The 21,391-nt window shown below is 31.2% G+C and overlaps 3 protein-coding genes across 4 annotated transcripts; 2 read left to right on the plus strand and 1 right to left on the minus strand.

Moving 5' to 3' along the window:
* Positions 1-1,589: 1,589 nt before the first annotated feature.
* Gclm (Glutamate-cysteine ligase modifier subunit) lies at positions 1,590-4,626 on the minus strand. The gene is made up of 6 exons (XM_088202554.1): positions 4,367-4,626; positions 4,074-4,302; positions 3,835-3,936; positions 3,699-3,773; positions 2,826-3,011; positions 1,590-2,752 (listed from the first exon to the last, which is right to left on the minus strand). The coding sequence occupies exons 1-6, from the start codon at positions 4,457-4,459 to the stop codon at positions 2,613-2,615; spliced, it is 825 nt and encodes a 274-aa protein (XP_088058680.1). The 5' UTR covers positions 4,460-4,626; the 3' UTR covers positions 1,590-2,612.
* A 2,676-nt stretch (positions 4,627-7,302) lies between these two features.
* On the plus strand, positions 7,303-9,505 carry LOC148227241 (transmembrane protein 14 homolog). The gene is made up of 4 exons (XM_088202638.1): positions 7,303-7,492; positions 9,099-9,146; positions 9,205-9,295; positions 9,365-9,505. Exons 1-4 carry the CDS (start codon positions 7,417-7,419, stop codon positions 9,471-9,473), a joined length of 324 nt encoding a protein of 107 aa, XP_088058764.1. The 5' UTR covers positions 7,303-7,416; the 3' UTR covers positions 9,474-9,505.
* A 3,835-nt stretch (positions 9,506-13,340) lies between these two features.
* On the plus strand, positions 13,341-19,139 carry VGAT (vesicular GABA transporter). 2 transcript variants are annotated; one of them, XM_088201540.1, is made up of 5 exons: positions 13,341-13,767; positions 13,841-14,075; positions 14,230-14,407; positions 14,476-14,605; positions 16,671-19,139. In XM_088201540.1, the coding sequence occupies exons 2-5, from the start codon at positions 13,946-13,948 to the stop codon at positions 17,853-17,855; spliced, it is 1,623 nt and encodes a 540-aa protein (XP_088057666.1). In that variant the 5' UTR covers positions 13,341-13,767; positions 13,841-13,945; the 3' UTR covers positions 17,856-19,139. The 2 variants fall into 2 exon arrangements, with proteins under 2 accessions (XP_088057666.1, XP_088057667.1); XM_088201541.1 differs by lacking the exon at positions 13,341-13,767 and having other exon boundaries at positions 13,944-14,075; positions 14,141-14,407.
* The last annotated feature ends 2,252 nt before the right edge of the window (positions 19,140-21,391 follow it).

The following is a 21,391-nucleotide window of genomic DNA, read 5'->3' on the forward strand; positions in this document are numbered from 1 at the left end:
AATAGTTATGACTAGAGCATCCAAATACCCAGCCAAAATCATTACCCGGTTCTCGGGTATTTTTCGAGAAATTAACCGGGTACCCGGTTTGTCCCGGGTAATTGTTTAAATTACATTACATGTATAAGACTTCAAATATTTTTTTTATATTCCAAAGTAAAAGTTGTTTTGTTGTCATCGAATGATGAAGGGTTAAATAAATATTTTAGTGTATCAGTTAAATCTGTTCGGCTTCGTTTTCCTACATGTTTTCGTAGATAAATTATTAAATATAATAAAGAAATTAATAAACCATTGTAAATCCTTCTTCATCTTCGTATCCATCAGTAAATTGATATTGATCATTTTTTTCATAGCATGATTCCAAATATTCAGTTGGAATTTTTTTGTAAAAGAGTTAAGAAACGGCGAGGTGAATTCCATGAACGATGCATAATTGATGTTCAGGCATTACGTTAAGTTTCCCAACGCGAACCATACCGCTTGACCCGTCTGTTACTAAAGAAACTATAATATATGATGATTTTCCAGACATTTCTTTAATAATTGAACACGAGCATCGGCTGGCATTGATCCATGCACCCAAGATAAACCAATATTCCAAAATTTTCCAGTTTCACTGTGCACATTATTGTTCATGTAGCGTTTATTGGCGACCAATGTCTACTCATCAAACGTCAAACTAAAACGCTTTCCATTTTTTTTACATTCATAAATTTCATCAATAATCTTATTTCGAATTTTCTTACGGTAATCGACTACACGATTCCTTATCGAAGTTACAGAAGAAGGAAGAGATTGGTATCCTTTGGCTATAAAAGCTGCTCTCAAATCAATCGATGTAGTAAATATATTGAATGGTAAACCATCTCGAGATGTCATCCGTGCAAGCACAGTGTCGAGTGATTGATCTTCTTTGGTTAAAAAATAGACGGATATTAATTTTCTTTTCAACGGTCGATCAGGCGATTTGGTGGTTTTCTCGGTAGAATTGACAGAAGATGGCTCATGAATTTTCATTTTGTGTATTGAAAGCAGATGTATATGCAGTCCTTTGGTAGATCCTCCGCCAGTTTTAAAACCACACTGCACTCTTTACATTTAGCTGTAGCTCTATCCGTTGATGTTAAAAAGTATAAGGAGCAAAATAGCATTTTATAAATAAAATACCAATAAATTTCAAACTGCACAATAAAATAGACCTTGATTTTTTTATTTAAAGTTGAACATCGTTCACATTTTATGATTGAAAAATTACTAATTAATATATGTGTAATATTGATTACATTTATACACCTTAAAGTCTTACACAATAGTTTATTTTTATACTTTTTAGGAAGGGAGACTATTTTTTTGGTTGAAGAGGGATGGAATTTGATGATTTCCCAATGAATGAGCATTTTCTTCAAATATTCAGATGTTAGGCTATCCTTGATATAGTTTATATAACAGTAAATTTGTATGATAAACTGTTTTTTTTAATAAAATCAACAAAAAAGCTATTTCATAACTGTATATATTATAATAATAATATAATGCTATATAAAATAATATTTGTTAGTAAAAATCGTAAATATGTATTAAAACACTTTTTGAGATATCAGCAGTTTTATTTAAAATGTAAGACAAAACTAAAATATAAATTGTATTATAAGAAAAATTGTATAAAAACACCACATATTTTGTAGCTCTAGTGCTATATTCTTGTATATGTAATTTGCGTTTAAGTGATGATATTCAACTTTAAAGTAATATGTAAAGGTAAAAATATGAACATGTAACCGGCAGATAAGAAATACAAGTTCACACTAATGATACGTAAATACAAGTAATAATATAATTCAGAATTAATGAAATAATAGGAATGTTGAATTGATATTTAAATTAAAATTATTTTAATGATAAAATTCAGAAATTTTTAAATACACAAAACATAATTAAACAACAAAATACCTATCTAGTGGTGCCTTGACTTATGAGTTTAATTTGTTCTGTGACGGAGCTCATAACTCAAAAAACTCGTATGTCAAATCAATTTTCGCCATTGAAATTACCATTAATCTATTTCAATGGGGAAAATTAAAACGGATCAATAGCAATTAAAATGGTAAATACATTAAGTTTTTTAAGTTAAACAATACGCTTTTTTGCTTTTATGTTGAGTCAAATTAAAAAAAAAATATGCTCATATATCAGAATACTCCAATGTATATTGGTTATAATTTAGCAAAGTTAAGCACCATATCCACACATTTACAACTATATTTAAAAATACATCAAAATAATTTATAGTGTATAAAAAAATTAATAAGAGATTAGATCAAAAATATAAAGTCTCATATTTTGCAATAAAAATGACAATAAAAAATAATTTCAATTTGCATAACTGTGCTCTATTCACCTTACTAAACAAAGGTTACTTTAAAACCCTGTGATATTTTAGGCTAATAATGTAAACATAGAAAGTATGTACTACCAATAATAATGTGTATGTACACATAAACAATATTTTTGTCTTAAGTAATAAAAAAAAGATTAGTATAAAAATAACAGTATATATTAAAATATGGTATGTAACAACATTAATAAACCTTTATTAATCTTAATTTGCATCAACAATCAACACTAAGCATATAACCTTTTAAAGCCAACACACCGCGACATTTAATGTGCACTTGATATCGAACGCACCACCGTAATACGTCAATATCAGCTTTCAACAAGCTTTTCAGCGTATCTTTTCCAATGATTTCTGAAATTACAATAAATAATCATTACAGTAAAACTGAATATATGCTTATATTTTAAAAGTAAATAAAAATTACCACGAGGATCACTATGGGTGAGAAGTTGGATATCGTTATCTTTACAAAACGATTGTAGGCCAGGTGGTACGACACAGCAAGAAGCCAAGTTTATTTGAATTATGTTCGGCTTTACTTCGCTGTATTCATGCAAACTTTTAAAGCACATTTCTTCTAAATCAGCAACGCCCACTTGGTGTATTTTACCTGAAACGTATGTAAATAGAATTATTTAATAACAAATTGAAAAGTATGGTTCAAAAAACTTTCATTTTGTGGGAATACCCAAAGCTTTCCATTATTTTTATAAATTAAAGCATGACAAACTTTATGCCGTTGCAAAATTAGTATAGATGATATCTACTCGATTGCCTATATTGAGATTTTTCGTCACAAAATTGGAAAAACAAAACAGATTAATACTACTGATCTCGATACATGAAAACTATGCTGTTGATTGATCAAATATCTTTCGATATGGTTTGAGGTATACTTATGAAAAATAATTTCGAATAAAATCGACACAAGTCTATAATTCTCAATCATTGCTTTGTTTCCCTCCTTAAATATAGGGGTCGATAGATTAAAAACAAAAAACAGCAGATTTGCGATAATGTCCTGTATTTTTAAACATAACAGTTAGTATGAAATCAGGACCTGTCAATTATTTTCGCCTTCAATTTACCGAAACTACACTAATAAAAGTCATAAATCGTAAAACGATCATCCCGTTGTATATATTTTTGATTCGTTTGGAAGTAATCACAAATGCATTCATTCAGATTCAATCTATCAAATCTCTGGTTTGTTCTCATAATTCTCATAATTATATAGGAATATATTTTTTAGATTACACAAATAGCTATTACCAAGCAAATATAATTTTATGTTTACCGGCTTTAACATATTTTTCCATAACGCCCCATAGCACTTTCAATCCGGGTAATACTTGATCGCATTTGAGAGTCTCTGAAAATCAAATGAATTAAGTAATATATTTGTTTCATACAAATATTCAATTAGAACTTACCATCTTTATTATCAGTTCCATTTTGAACAATGTCATTGGATGTTATCGGACTGTAAGCCAATATAACGTTTTCAATCGAGTCAATGTTGAGTGTATTAAAAACTAAAATAAAAATAAAAATATTACATCATATTTTTGCACGGTTCAAACGAGTAACGCAAACGCCTGATAACGCTTTATGATATTCCATTATTGATAAGAGATATGCGATATAACGTTTGTTATATAATCAAACGTACCACTTTTGAGGCACTCGTCTAAATAAACTGCACTGTCATTCTGAACAAATATTTTTATGCTCATATGAAGGTCGCTTCGTACCTCTTCAGACATCTTTGTGTGAGAATCGTCTTTAAGTCGAGAAATGTTAACGACTTTTTCATCGTCGTTTTTTTTGTAATCGGTAATTTTTGTGATGTTGTGGACTTTCATCCACTCTTCAACTGTCATTGCCAAGCCCTCGGAAATCTATCACGAATATGTTTATTATAACAAGAATGAAAGCAATTTTGATCACTATTTGTGGACATACCTCTCCTGCAGCATTTTGACCAACTTTTTTCTTGATATCTATTAGGTTAAGTACATTTCCGACGTTGATGATTGATTGTAATTTTGATGCCATTTTTAATATTGAATATTTATATTATTAGGTTTATTTGCGAAATGAATGAAAACGATCAGTTATTAAAAGTTTTCTAATAAAAAAACAAACTCTCGCACACAACACTATAACTTAAATGAACTGATTGACATTTGGTAGTGTTGCCATAAGTGAAAACTTTATAGATTAATTAAAACACACAAAATAAATATTTATATGTATATTGTACCAAAAAATCATTTAAAATAATAAATATAAATATTTGAAAATAATATGTGTAATAATTTTTATAGGAATCAAGTAAAAAGTGGTAGCAAAACGTAAATTTCTAACAAAATGAAAAGCATTTCTTAGTATTTTTACAGTTGAATTATGTACAATAATTTGCTCCAAGTACGGTTGCGCCCACAAAAATTGCTCTCGCGGAACATTGCTCTCACGGAATATATCGCTCTCATGAAATATTATTCTCACGGAACATTTTGATGAAATTCCAGTCGTGGCAAACAAACATTTACTTGAGACTAACCCTGAAGTAAAACATATGTGTCTAGGTTTTAACAATATAATACGCGAAACAAGTAGCAAATTTAAAAAAAATGGGAGCAATATTCCGTCAGAGTAATATTCCATGAGAGCGATGCTCCGTGTGGGTAATATTTTGCGAGAGCAGTTTTCAAGAGAGCTATGAAATGAAATTCTAATATATTCTATGTTTTAGAGCTCCTGGGCGCGATCGTCCTGGGAGCAATAGTCCATTCGCCATAATTAATCAATATCTTCTTTCTTGATTCCGGTTGGTCAATTCAATCAATTTTCCCTTCGTCGATAACCTTATACACTTCGAGCTATGAAATGAAATTCTAATATATTCTATGAAATTACTTATCTACTGTCTGTACTCCAATGCATTTCTTACACTCATACTGTATTTTTTATTTTAATTTACACCGCTTATTTTCACGGTAGGCCTATATTTTTATGCACCGTGTTCGAACCCATCTTATATTGGAGGCTCAGTTAATACTTGAAGCCAGCTTTTTCTTGCGCTTCACAATTATTTATCGACCTAACGAGTATATTTCATATTTTTACTTTGTTAAATAATTTTAATATAAAGTAACTTAAGTTTAAATAATATTTATAGCAATGGCCGAAAGATATAATGATTCCGATGAAACGGATCTCGAATTTGAAGATGTAGAATTTCTCTCGGATAACGAAGAACAGATTGAAATTAGACGAAGATTATTGCAATTAAGAAATAAGTTCTTTTCACATTTTCATTTGAAATTATTATTTATTATAAATGCAGTAAAAACAAATTTTCATTATTTATAGGTAGTTCATACAAAATATGTCAGATTCATCGGAGTGTAATAAAAACACGGAACATTTGTATTATGTAAGTATGATATCAACATTTTGTTATGATAAAAAATGACAAATACATATAATTTTGCAGGAAACTTTTTATATATCAAAATCGGGGCATGTTTGGAGCTCACGTCTTTTATCTTCTCTTCAGATGATTCTGGCTATGTGCATTAACCTGTTTTAATAAATGGGAGTGAGAATGTCTCAGCAATCGGAGATACCTTCCGCTTTTTCCTAAAAATTAAATCGCAGAAGAGATTTTCTCCCACATGAAATATATACATAATAATGTTTCATACGCACTTGTTGGTATTCTTTGATGGCTGACCGGAAACGGTACAGAAAAGTTAATTTTAACAAAATTCGATCGAAGAAATATCTTTTTATCCAATTATTAAAAAATATTTTTTTCGAAACAAACCTAAAATAAAAGTAATTTAAATTAAACGGCTGTCCACTATTAACCCGCCGTTGGTCGCACGGCGGCGCAGCGCTTACCCTATCGGTTTTTTTGATGTCGTTTTTTTTGTATGAAACATATTAACTTGCGGGTCCCTCTACTTTTCAAGAATTATGTTTTCCTCAATATTGCAGGCTCAAACACGTGTTTACTAATTCGATATACATTTGGTTTTGCGTATTGGTTGTGTTATATCAAGGATTGAGAGAGAACGTTATTTACGTGGGTTAGATTCGTGCTGGAAATTTTATTTTTTGGTAGTTTCTTTTTTTTATTATTTACTTTTTTGTTGTAATTATTATGTTTTTAATTTATTTAATAAATATATTTTATTTAACTCTATTGATAAATAGTATAAAAAAACTATTTTGAATTATTTTTTCGATCCTTTAGATAATTTAAACAAATTAAACAAATTTATCGCAAAGTTTGCAAATAAAAATATAGCAGTATTTAGGAGAGAAACCTGATACTACGATAATTCATTACCCAAAACTAAGTGAATAGAATCGTCCAAAATGTAATTTTTGCCCTAGGAAAAAAATCGCAAAATCACCATAAAATGCCACATGTGCTATAACCCAATATGCAAAGAACATTCATCGGCACTATGTCCAGATTGCATAACTAAGTATTAAAGTAATCAAGATCAAAAATAATATATATTTTTCCATGTTATTTTTAAAGTTTTAAACATATATCGAAAAAAAATTATATTTTTCTTTTAAAATATTTATTATTTTATTTTTCTTCTTTCGTTATGTAAATAAAGGTTTTAAAGAATTTATTTATTTTATATATACAACACTAAAATATACCAAAAATTAAAAAAATAATAAATATTCGATATTTAAACTTAAAAACATAAAGAACTGAGAGGCGGCTATTCGCTCAGGCGCGAACAACGGCGTATGCAATACTCGCGCGACCAACGGCGGGTTAAACAAGTAGATGTCGAGAAGAAAATCAGCGTTACGTAATATTGTATGAAAACGTTACGATGCGCATGCGCTGCATATGCCACAACAGGTTCGTATTGTTCACTGTCCACCTAGCGGCGTGTTTTGTAATTACAAATCGTTAGACTGCCGTTCGTTCGCCGGTGCCACAACTTACAACTCACAGTTCGATCGAAGAAAAAATGGGCTGCGACATCGTCGGCTACGTGTACGCCAGCATCGTGGCTGCCGGAGGAGTGCTCGGATATGTCAAATCGGGTAAATCGACTCGCGCTATGTCACGAAGGTTGTTCTGCTTCTGACTCGATTAAAAATATTATGTATTCCGGTGTTCGAGGTTCAAGGTTAAGACGCGTTATTTTCAAATTTTCATTGCTCAATGAAACCAGTTTACATAGTTATTTATAATTTTATAGATAACTTTTTATCTAATGTAAGGTAACCACTTAACCAGATATCCCAATACATATTAAGGTGACCACATTTTGATAATATCTAAGGACATTAAAAATAAAAAGGATTCCTTTGTTCGAGGAGGACGAAGAATGGTCAATTTTTACGGGAGCTAAGAAAAAAGTCATTTCAGAAAAAAATTTTCAAGGGGAACAACGAAGGACAACATTTTTGAGGAGGACTTCTTCACCTATCACCTTACCAATATGCACTAAATTAGTATCTTCGTTTTCCACTATATATTTGCTTAAAAACACATAATTAAAACCACAATTTCTATGTTAATTAAACATCTTAGAACTTTTCGCAGCATACACAGATTTTTTTTAAATATTCTGTGTATTTTATTTAGAATATATATTCAAACATCACAATCAGAATTTGAGGACCAGATCCGCGTAAGTCACAAAGGAAGGTAAGAGATGACATATTATTGCGAAACTATCTAGCTTTCTTTCAAGAGATTGCTTTAAAATATTATCACACTAAATTTTAAAATTTAATTTGCCATATAAATGTACAATATACACATTAAATAGTCGTCATAATTTAAACCCTCTTTTATAAATGTATGTATATATCAAAACCTATGTTTTTCCCCTTGTATTATTGAAAAATTCACTGAAAGTGGCTTAGAGTTGCTAAAAAACATTGGAAAATGTTTTTGAAATGCAAAGGGTTAAAAATATTGGTAAACGTTTATCAATTCGAGTAATGTTTTTAAAACTATAAGCTCGTTAAATATTATTATACAATAATAATTAATAAAAATGTTAAAGAAAATTAACAATTGTTTAGCTACAAATGTACCACTTTCAATAATAACAAATTATGAAATATATTAACAATAATAATTTTTAATTGAATTTGGCTTTTCTGAAATGAATTTTTTAATGTCAAAAATAATAATTAAAATAAAGACATGTACGTAAACGAATAATTGAGTTTACGAATTAATTTAAAAAATTATTGTAGTTATATTATAATCATATACATACTTTTTATATATTTATAAATGTATATGTATTCAACATTGAAAATTCATGGTAGGAGACTTAATTTAAATTGCTGATATAAACAAATACATAGAATATTAACTAAGTAAACTAAGCATATCCACTGGAAACAAATTATTCCAGACTATTGAAAATAACATTCTACAAAGTGGTATACATTTTAAGCATTTAAGACTGCTGTAAAGTCTTAAATGCTTAAATGTAAGAACCAACACCTATTAGTAGTTATTGTAACAAACCTAATAATTTGATCAGAGATTTCTCTTTTATAATATAGCTTCAATTACTGACAAATTTCTATTGTAACTAAAAATTCAAACTCTGATCCTAACGAATTTTACTATTTCGAGCTGTAATGAATTTATGAATTATTTTGTATATTTTTATTATTTTAGGTTCCACTCCGTCTTTGGGTGCAGGTCTATTTTTTGGATCCATGCTAGGTACATATAAATAAAATATTAATAAAAACATATTTTATATAATATTTTTTACTTTTAGGATATGGTGCTTATCAAATGTCGCAGGATTCATCTAATTACATGTTGACCCTCAGCACTAGCTCAGTATTGGGCGGCTTAATGGGTTATAGGTATATAAACACTGATTTTAATAGCAAATTTTTCATGCATCTTAGTCATTATCTTTTTTATTGTTTTAGGTATTACAGCAGTGGCAAGTTCATGCCCGCCGGATTAGTTTGTATGCTATCAATTGCCATCATCACAAGAATTATCGTCAAAAATACCGTAACCTTCAGTGTGAAATAACAATACTAGTGAAAAAAACGATGATACTTAAAGGAATGTTGTTTTTTTATCCCTTAACCCTTTGAACGCCCAAATAGACTAAAGCTGCCAGATTTTTTTTATCTATTCAGTAAAAAAATGATTTTGAAGAAAAAAATTTTTTTTCTAAATAAACATTAAATATAATTTTTAATAAATAAAAATTAAGAAACATTATAACATATAACCACAGTAACAAGGTAAAATTTTAATTTTTCAAAAAACAATTTAATATTTATTTTTTAATTAAAGCATCCAAAGGGTTAATATTAGTTATGTTGTATATTTTTTCGTACAACCTTTAGATGTAGATCAAAAACGTACTTCTTAATGTAGGCACAAATATTTTTATACTTATTTAAAAATAATGTATCATTATATAATTTTTTGTTAAATAATTGGTGAAATTTTTTTATTGTTTATATGTATAAATATTTTTTATTTACTTATGTAATTAATTAATAAATTTATCTACATATGAATTTTATATTGTTTATTTTTCAGGTCTTATTATGTAACATTATTAAATATGATATTTTTAGTATATAGTAATCTGTGGATATGATTTTTACTTTTTTAGAGATTAAAAATCACTAAAAATAAAACTTTCTGCCAAGATTATATGTAATAAGATCATGGTTTAAAACGTGGTTTTATTTACTTATAACATCTCTCATACCATACTAGAGATAGCAAATACACTAGATCAGTGGTGTAGTTCTAAAATTAGTAGTACCGGAACACTACTTCCCTTTAAGGACGATTATGTGAACTCGGGGACGATTACCCTAGATATTTAATTTGTTGTGCTCTATATATTTATTACGGCCAAAATTAGTCAGCGCTCAGGTAACACTGATGTGGTGGCGGCGTAGTGCAACACATTATTTAGGGACCGCAATGAGAGTTTGACGACTGGCAGTGCCTCGTCCATCGATCACTGAGATCGTCATATATTTATATATATATCATCCATTTAACATGTAAACCGTACATCATTTAATAAATAATACTGCAGTAGCCCAATCTGCAAACTGTACCAGAACACTAACCGTTCTTGGAAAATGACTAATAGCGCCCCGGGCGACCGACCGTACAGTCTGCTTCTCCGACCGACACTGGCTTAACGTCTAACAACAAAAACATGTTTCGAATTTTAAGTTATTTAAGCATTTGAGAATATTGGGGGCAAACAAACATTAGACTATTACCTGAAGGACCTGGGTTCGAATAATATATACACCCTATTATTATTCAATTTATATTGTGTCTGGGATTGTCATATAATTTCGATCGATTATTAAAAATTAGATTTTCCAAATCTCACGGACGAATTTCGTGATGAACAATTAAAATTAAATCAAGATTGATCGTACATAACGACATCTATCGATTAAAAGATGTAATATTAGTTTTTAATTATTTACATACTAGTTGATATCACTGATTTACAGACTTTGATTTCAGTCTGGTATTTTACTACTTACTTTGTAGTTGTTGATTGTGTTTACATTGTTGCAACGCATTGGGTTAACGCTTGTCATATTAGAATAGAAGATTTACAATAAATAAGTTAGCTCTTAACCAGTTAGGTATTTTTAGATATCCATCCGGCATAGTACAACTAGAATTCAATATTATTTTACTATTTTTATTCTTGAATCGACTTTACCCTTCGAATTTTGAATAGTTGTATTACTAAACAAATAACACACTTCTTGCATTAATATTATACGCGCTTTATATTGTAGTGACCGTGCAGCGTAATACCGAAGTTTTTCATTAGAACGTAAAATATAGAAATTGTGATAAGACCTTTCTAACCACTATAATAATATAAGGCGACTTCCATAAATAATGTCACAGGTTTTTCGTTTCTTTATTACTCCCAACCCTCTCCTCTATATCACATTATGCCAGACCTCTTTCTCACATACCTGTAACATAATTTAAGAAAGCCGCCTTCCATCAAACGTTTCTGAGTGCTTACAAGAAATCTCCGGCATTCGCCAAACTCTAATCCTTGGCCGTCTGCCCCCATCGAAGAAGAGAGAACCACCAACAGCAGCCTTCCGAGAGATACGGGTCACTTAACACGAGAGCGATCGAGGATAAAAGTATCTCACCGCCCGCCCCTGATAGAAATTGACATCAAGGTTCAGGTTGTGCAAAAGATCAAGTCTGCAGCATTCGGTTTATTTTCAATTAATTTTCAATAAATTAATATAGCCTTGTGTTTTCAGTTGCTGGTGTTTACAAAATATGTTCACTCAAGTTAATTTAAAGAGAAATTTCTCTTTTATTCTCATCTTGAAACAACTACCAAGGCCACAGATATTTTGGAAAAGATTCCATCTTTCTTTGAATCGGAAAATCTTTTGTGGATTATTGTCTGTGGGTGCTGTACAAGTGGAGCACCAGCTATGTTAGAGAGAAAATTTGGATTTAGAGCATGTGTGAAAGCGCGAACTCCAAAATTGAAGGGCACTCATTGCATGATCCATCGTCAGGTAGTGGCTTCAAAGCAGTGGCGTAGCTAGGGTATGTGCCACCCAGGGTGATCGTTAAAATTGCCGCCGCCCCCCCATACATTTTTTGCAGAGTCATAAAATCTGCATTACCTAAAATAATAAATTGGTTATTATTAACTTCTTGTTATTCGTGGATTTATATATGTTTTAGCGAATTCAGGGTTAAGAACCCCACTAGACGTTCCCATCGCGAATATGCCACCCCCAAGCAAGTGCCGCCCGGGGCGGCCCGCCCCCTCCGCCCCTCCCACATGTACGCCACTGCTTCAAAGACACTACACCTATATTATGAAAAGATATAAATCAAACAATTCAAATTGTGAATTTTATGAAAAGGGGAACTCGTGACTTTTCAAGCAGTTATGTATTAACATGGATGCTGTCTATCATCTACTTCTTTTCCATATAAATGTTCGGTGGCTTTCAAGAGAAAACGTAACTGAGCGAGTATTTGAACTTAAAGATGAGCTTAATTTTCTTTGATATTCAGGGTTATATAGAATTTTCAACCTGGCTGGATAATAAGGAATGGATCATGCGCCTTGCCTATTTAGTTGACATTTTTGGGCAGCTAAATAAACTGAACTGAAATGCTAGGAAGGAATAAAAACATCATAAAATTCAAAGATGCCTTGCAAGCTTTCGTGAGCAAGATCGAAAATTGGAAGAGAAAGGTGAGAATAAGAAGGCTTTAAGGGTGAACCCACCTCTTCCTTCTGAGAAAAACGGCACTAGAACTACAGACTGCGCCACCAGATATTATGCTCCGTAAACTGTGTCCCCAGTTGCGTGTTTTATTAGTGTTCTTTTAATTTTATATACATATGTATAATGTAAATTTCAATTAAAATCAAGTGTTATGTTCAAATTAAAAATGAACCTAAGATCCTCACAATATCTTATCCAAAACCATCATAATAAATAATATATAATAATTAAGTAACAATTAAAAGTTCAAGAAATAATGTTTTAAATCACATTTTTTTATTTGTTGAACCAAATATGGGATTAAATTTCAGTTAAAATTACAATTGCATGAAAACCATGTATTGAATTTTAATATTCGCTTAGAAAAATAATTAATGAATCTGAAATAAATTAATTTATTAAATATTAGTAAACATATACAAAATTTATAGGCGGAATATTAAATAGTATTTTTACATATAATATTTAAAGCATCTTAACATATAATTTATTATATCGGATGAGGTCTGTTTTTTTATTACGATTCAGAATTTTCCTCGCGGAAATTATATGAGTGTGCGCGTCGAAATTGATCGGAAAAGCGCGAGGCGCATGCGCGCTTCAGATCCATCTTCTCGCGGACCACAGCATCCCGTTTCAACATCCTGCGGCCATCTTTCTTCCGATAGTCCGCCGAGATGGAACCGCTCGACATCCAACACCTTGAAACAATCCGCTAAACAAGCTAAAAGCTATCGCAAAATCAAACATACCAAGAAACAAAAATAAAATCCGGAGAGAAAGATCGATTTTTCCGAATCGTGATATAACAAACGCAGGAAATTGTTGAAAAACTCTATAGTTCGTCTGTATTCCATCTCGGCGGAAACTCCAATATAATATTAAAATTATAGACAATAATTTAAGCGAAAAAAATTGTGATAGTTTATTATTCAATTAATTCATAAAAAAACGTCTTCCTCGTTGTCAATTTTGACTGTTTATTGGGCTTCCATTGATGTAGATATTGTTCGACAATTTTTAATAATTATATATAGGTAAGTTTTATTTCATTATATTAATTAAAATAATAGTGATCTAATTGCGTTTTTTATATTTTAATAATAATAGGATTGCTTTTCGACAATATGACGATTTATATTTGAGAGTTATATTTACATTATATACAACTTGTACGAGCGTTTGAGTCTCAATTTGTTCGAATAATCAGTAATCATGAATTTGGGAGGATTCAAAGTACCCAGCCCTCGGGCAGCAATGGAAGTTGCTTTGCAAACGGTAAGGCAGCAAATTCCAGCGAAACCTGCTCCTCCTCAAAGACAGGCAGTGCGCTTCGCAAGACAGAGTAAGTCGATTAATTCAATAATAAATAAATTAAATTATTTTTTTATAATGCCGTCACCTTTCCAGGTGGTAGGCGACTTACTACTAGCAGCAATGGTTTCTATTTGACTCATAGCTACTTATGTATCGCACTTATTATTTGTATAATTTCACAGATACGACTGAGAGTTGCGAAATGGCAGCGATGTATGAAGAAGGAGGTTCTCCATCTTACCAATCTACAAATCCAAACAATCCTTTCGCTACTAAGAGCAATGTGGCCGAAGAGAGCTTCATTGGTGGATATCAACAACAAGGGTATCAGCAGCAAGATTCTACAAACGGACACAATAGGTACTATGAATCGAATATATTCTTTATCAAAATAAAATCTAAAATTAATTAAAAATGTAATATTTCAGACAAGCTAGTATGCAAAGTGTCGATTTTTATGCTTCGTCTGACGAAGGATGTGAAGGCGAAGGAGGAGGACGCCATGGTACAAAAATTAACGAATTCCAGGCTGCTTGGAACGTCACAAATGCTATACAAGTACTACATATTTTATTTTTATACATATATAGTCGCTAAAATCAATAGTGGTCTATGTAACGAAACACACGTCAATAATTATTTAATTATGTATATTATACTATATAAAACACAGTAATTCGTGGGTTGCGCATGAAGTTAATTACAAGTGAAATGATATTGGTTTGAAACTTGGCTATTTAAAAAAATTTAATAAAAACAATAAATTGATTTCATTTTTAGTTCATTTATACTACTTTTTTGTAAATTCCATTGATTCTTTAATGTACACTTATTCGACTTTTGCTTTTTTAACAAATTAAAAATAGATAAATGTATAAGCCATTTAAATAAAATAGTTTAATAAACCAAACGTAATAGCAGTTCAATATTTATCACAAACGAATAAATATATGTACATAAAAGAATGAAATGAAAGAGCATTAGGATTTTTAAAATATAATATAAATCAGGGGTTGTCAAGATTTCAGCAAAGACATTTAAAGTAGCCTGCGGGAGTATGTTCTTGATTTTACACAATTACAAAAAAAATACGTATGGATTTATAATATATTTTTAATTTACAATACGAATATTATATTGTAGTAAAAGTAATAGTAATTGTTAAATTTCGCTCTTTAAAGAAAAGTTAAGGTTTTGTCTTCTTGTGGCGGGCCTTGACCGTTGCAGGTAGGACATATTATCGAACTTATTTCGTTTTTCTAACAAGGACGTCATTTGGAAGAGGCAGGTGGGGGCATTTCACCCCCCCCCCCCATTGAATTTGGCTAGAAAAATGCATGTCATTTAATGAAATACTATGAATTTTAATAAAATCTAAACTAAAAAAAGCAACTACTGCCCTCTTTTGCTACCAACTTTTGCCCTCCACCCTGGAAAAAGCTAAAATGACGTCCCTGATTCTAAACTAGAAATTCTCGGGTTATCCCTCAAATAAAATCTAAAAAAAGTCTTGAATCTATTTTGAAAATATTTATAAAAATACGTCATTTCAGTGAAATCATATCAGAATACATTTTCATCGATAGATACATATTTTTACCAATGAAAATATAATTTATCTGGCAACTGCTGGTAAAATTATATGATTTAAACTTTATCATATGTAATACATACATTGACATACTTATCATTATTTATTTCTGTTACAGTGAATACGATTTTTTCGGTGAAATAATATTTTCACTAGTACAGTCCAAATACATTTTCCCCAGTAGATATATATTTCTACTAACGAAAATATAATTTAACTTATAAGCGCTAGTGAAATTATATTCTGTTCTAAAATGTCTATGAAACTCAATTGCGAAACGTACATTTGCTGTTGAAACCCAAACCTAACCTACACGAATTGTATGGACAATATAATTTTACCGATATTAAACTAGATATAGAACACCACCACCCTGACGAATTTCGTTTTAAAAAAATAGTTGTAGGGCGACACATCACCTGTTAAGACCAAAATGTTCTGAACGTACGTGTAACAATACAGCTTCATTTATATTGACCAGTGAAATTATAAATCAATTATTTGATACATTTTCACTGACCTAGTTAGTAAAATTATATTTTTACTAGTGAAATATAATTTCACTGAAAAATATTTGCAGTGATTTCGACGTTTTTTACACTCATCGTAGCAGTAATGAAAGTCAATTCATCAGTTGCAATTTTTCAATGTTTTCCAAAATTGATGACTCTTTAACTTAACAAGAAAATGGTAAAAAAAAATATGGACAGTATGTCCTTGGGCCTCTAAGCCCGAAACTATTTTAGTTTATTAGCTGGTTCAATCCTACCTCGCAAGACTCGCAACGTAGCTATATACTAAAATGCGGGCGATTGCAAATGACTTTGCGGGCGACTGATCGACAGCAGTCGATACGCTGCCAAAACCTTATACATAATAAGATGCTCTTCTCAATATATTAAATATTTTTTGCCGAAAGTTGAGAGCTACATTTTTTGTTTTGTACAGCCCATTATTGATATCGATATATTCATTGGTGTTTATGTATGTATATATTGTTGTTGTTTTACCATTTGTCTTGTTTTGTAACAGGGAATGTTCATCGTGTCGTTACCTTTCGCCGTTCTTCGCGGAGGCTACTGGGCTATCGCCGCCATGGTCGGAATCGCCCATATATGCTGTTACACTGGAAAATGTCTCGTTCAGTGTCTGTACGAAGATGACCCAGTCACTGGGCAGAAAATCAGAGTACGCGATTCGTACGTTTCCATAGCAAAGGAATGCTTCGGTCCAAAATACGGAGCTAGGGCTGTAAACATTGCGCAAATAATTGAACTTTTGATGACATGTATCTTATATGTTGTCGTTTGTGGTGATTTAATGATAGGCACATTTCCGGACGGAGCGATCGACACCAGGTCATGGATGATGTTGATCGGAATCTTTTTGATTCCTTTAGCGTTTTTAAAGTCGCTCAAGTCTGTCAGTTTGTTGTCGTTTTGGTGCACGATGAGCCATTTGTTCATCAACGCCATAATCGTGGGCTATTGCCTCCTTGAAATTGGAGATTGGGGTTGGGCTAAGGTGAAGTGGACGATCGACTTCGAAAACTTTCCAATCAGTCTCGGCGTAATCGTGTTTTCGTATACGTCTCAAATATTTTTGCCTACCCTCGAGGGAAACATGGAAGACAGGTCAAGGTTCGATTGGATGTTGAATTGGTCGCATATCGCAGCTGCAGCGTTCAAATCTCTCTTTGGATACATCTGCTTCTTAACATTCCAAAACGACACTCAGCAAGTAATCACTAACAATCTACATTCAACCGGATTCAAAGGTTTGGTCAACCTGTCGCTGGTTATAAAGGCAATTTTGAGCTACCCTCTTCCATACTACGCTGCGTGTGAACTGTTGGAGAAGGCACTGTTTAAAGGTAAACCGAAAACGATATTTCCTACTATATGGGCTCTAGACGGAGAGCTTAAGGTTTGGGGCCTAGCATGGCGCATAGGTGTTATTTTGTTTACAATATTTATGGCGATCTTTATTCCCCATTTCTCTATTTTAATGGGTTTCATCGGAAGTTTTACTGGTACGATGCTGAGCTTCATATGGCCCTGCTACTTCCATATAACATTGAAAAGAAACATCCTAACCAATGGCGAACTAGCCTATGATTACTTCATCATTGGGTTGGGAGTTCTTTTCGGTGTTGTTGGGGTATACGATTCAGGCTCAGCATTAATTAAAGCGTTTGAAATTGGCTTACCGTTCTAAATGAATAAATATTGTCAAAGTTATGTTCGATTGTTGTTAAAATATAAAGCTGATAAAAAAGGTATTAATCTTGCAATTTATAACGAAACACCAATACAATTGGTGAAATATTTGTAATAATCAATTGTGACTAGTCTTCCAAAAATAAACGACAATATTAAAATAAGTTTAGTATATACAAATATTTACATATATACAACATTTCCAAAAATTAAATTAGATTTAGAAATGTATTTTATATGTGTAAATTAGAATTTATTTAATATTTTTACAATATAAAATGTTTTCACTGAGAGACGTTCAATGTTTGCTTCTGTTTATAAACAATACATATTTACACAAAATATGCATTTGTACTACGTACAACGAATTCAAAATTGACAAAATTAAACAAAGCTTGATATCGCAATAATAAATGTGTATCATGATACAAAATAATAAAAATATCAAATAGGATAAATTTTATTATCGATTGAAAATTTAAAAGAGTGCTAACGTTTAATAATGAAAATGTGCATATTTTGTATTTAAGAGGTTTCATTGAAAATGTATAAAAAAATAACAACATATTAAATTTATCAATAAAAATATAGTTATTTAGTATGTAGAATTTAAACGAAACCAATACGTGGTTGAAAAATATTTTAAGCTTGTGTAACCATGTCTTCCAATTGGCCTTTAACCAATACAATTATTACTATTGTAAGTATAACACATAGTGAATAATTACAATGTTATTTTTAATATAAATTGTATGGCACTGAATTGTGCATTTATGCAAATATACAACCCACTATAATCAATGTCTTCCCATGAAAAATAAATGGTGAAAAAAATGTCTTCCAAAACATATTTAATAATAATAAAATAAGTAAGAATGCATTATTTTGAAGAAAAAAGCTTTTTCTTTTATATTGAGTATTTTTTTATATTTTGAATTGTTGCTTGCTGTTGAAATTGTATTTTTTATGTATGTATATTGATTGATTTACAAACCTAATAATATGTAATGTTTCAATTGAAATCGAGTTATCTCGTTGCTTCCCAACCTGTTGGTTGATATCATATAATACGTTGTTAAAATTATTACTATTATTTCGTTTGGAATACTTAATTATTATAAATACACATATACGTTTAATATATCGAAATTGTGAAAACTCGATGACTATATTAAAATAACTATATAAGTTGTTGTTGTTGATATTGTACGTGAATGTTTTATGAAAACGTTATATTTATGAAATCTAGATGTGAACAATAAAACATATTCCAAGAATTCAATATTTTTTATTTAGTATATATTTATGTACCAGGCGCGGACGGTGAGATACTTTCCCTCTCGATCGCTCGCGAGTGAGTGAGAGATAAGGGCATGCGGTCTGCATGGTCCGGTCTCTCACTCACTCTCGTCAACCCTAGAGTACCGGTGAACAAAAATTGTAGCGTGTGACATTCAGCAGCAGTGAGAGTTATTGTTTTAGACTGTGATATCGGAGTTAATGTATGTTTATGCATATCTCAACTATAGTATTTCATATTAAGTTTTCCTAGCTTTTCCTAATCTTATAGCAGCGGTGGCTGATTAAAATTGTACGTTATGGGACTTTCGGAATAAAACACCGATTTCTTTAATCAATTAGGAATAATTTAAATATAAGTGAATCTCATATGATTTAACTATCATATATCCTTTCGAACAGAATGGCCAAATGCGAAGTATCATACCGAATAGAATAATATTTAGTAAAACCCTCAATTTTAGACGCTATCGATGTAGGTTTTGGTGAACCTTCTTTAACACAGCAATTTTCTTGTCTTGCCCTTTCAACTTCTACATCGTTAAAACTCTTTGATTTAACATAGAAAGTCAATTAATCGATAGATTAAAAGCAAGTCAAGACTTTGCCTTTCAAATTTTGCCTAGGATTAACAAACTAGTCATTAATGATAAAATAATGCATCTGATGTGTGAAAAGGATATTGATGGATTCTGTACAAAAGGATGGAAACTATGCATCAGTCCCGCCTTAATCCTGATGTTTTTGCTGTTCCTAATTTTTTAGCTGTTTGATTATTGATGATTGTTAAATAAAAGTTGCGGTTGGACTGGATTTGAGGTAATGGGTGGGAATGTGATTGGTAGTTGGCGGATTAGGATAGGTTGTGGGAAATGGTGATTGGGTTTAGGTCCGCTTAAGTAAGTGAGGTCACCTTCGACCTTGTACTATCTCTTCGCTGTACGAACTCCTTCGATCTCGGACTTATGCCTCGTTTCCTGTGCGAGCATTCACCTCAAGACACGCGCTCAAGGACAAGCACTGACGCCTTCCAGAAGGAGATATTCATAAGGCCCACTCTGTACAGTTTGCTGTACAAACATCCATCACAAATCATCAACAAACGTAACCGAAAACATCACAGCTACTACCGATGACCATAACGCTGCAATTGTTTGCTTAATATATTTTTGTAAATTTTCATAAATATTATAAAAATTAAGTATTTTTATTTTTAACTAAACCGTGATTTAATTTAATTTTTTTTATTGTAATTAATTGTATTTTAAAATATGTATATTTACTGTAAATATATTTTTTGGTATGTAAATATATAATTTGTATCACTACATACAAAAATATTTTAATAATTTTTGAAATGTTTTTAATTGCATTTTTTAAATGATATATCATATATTAGTTTTGACCTCTGTATAAATCGCCAAAGTATGCCGATATGCTACAGTTTACCTATAATAACCGTTATTGCAGCGCAGGCAGAAACAAAAAAAACACAATCGTATTTTTGTGCGACGTATACAACTTTCTTCTTCTGGCTCGATCTGGCATGCGCGAATTTATGTGTGTAAAAATTGGAAGCCATGGCGTAAACTGCTCTAAATGCAAAATTTTTGGAGCCATGGTTGAAATAATTGAAATTATTTTCTTAAGTAACCCTTTCCAGTGTTCTACTTCACTCAAGTACAATTTATTCTATAGAATTTAGTTGATTATCCCCGTTTTCTTGATTATTTTTTTAACTATTATTAAATTAACTATTATTTTTTCGCAACCGATGAATAATTTGAAACTTTAGTGATGGAATGTTATGCTTAAATGTATAACGGAGAATAAGCTAAAATATTCGAAAAATTTGTAACATAATTTTAGAAATAATTTAGACGTCTTTTCTTTTACGGCGCCTGTGTGCGCTGAAGAACACTATGAGATACAACACATACACAGTGATAAGGATAAACAATATATTTTTGAGCGTTTGATAGTTTGACATTGTGAACTTTAATTTATAAAGCAATTAGATTATATTTATAAAAACGTTTGGTAAAGGTGACGATTAGCGTTCGATATTGTCAAGTTGGCAGCACTGCAGAGCACAGCTTACACATACATGCACACACCTTACTCATTCAAAGTTTGACGTTTGGCGATTATTGCGCGATTGGCATTGCATTACTGTTTCTTGATCCCACGATGGCAGGAAGACGACAGAACTCAACGACAATATTCATAATATAT

This window comes from Plectrocnemia conspersa, unplaced genomic scaffold, assembly GCF_051122295.1.
Source record: "Plectrocnemia conspersa isolate PC_06_02 unplaced genomic scaffold, ASM5112229v1 ptg000013l, whole genome shotgun sequence".
NCBI classification, from domain to species: domain Eukaryota; kingdom Metazoa; phylum Arthropoda; class Insecta; order Trichoptera; family Polycentropodidae; genus Plectrocnemia; species Plectrocnemia conspersa.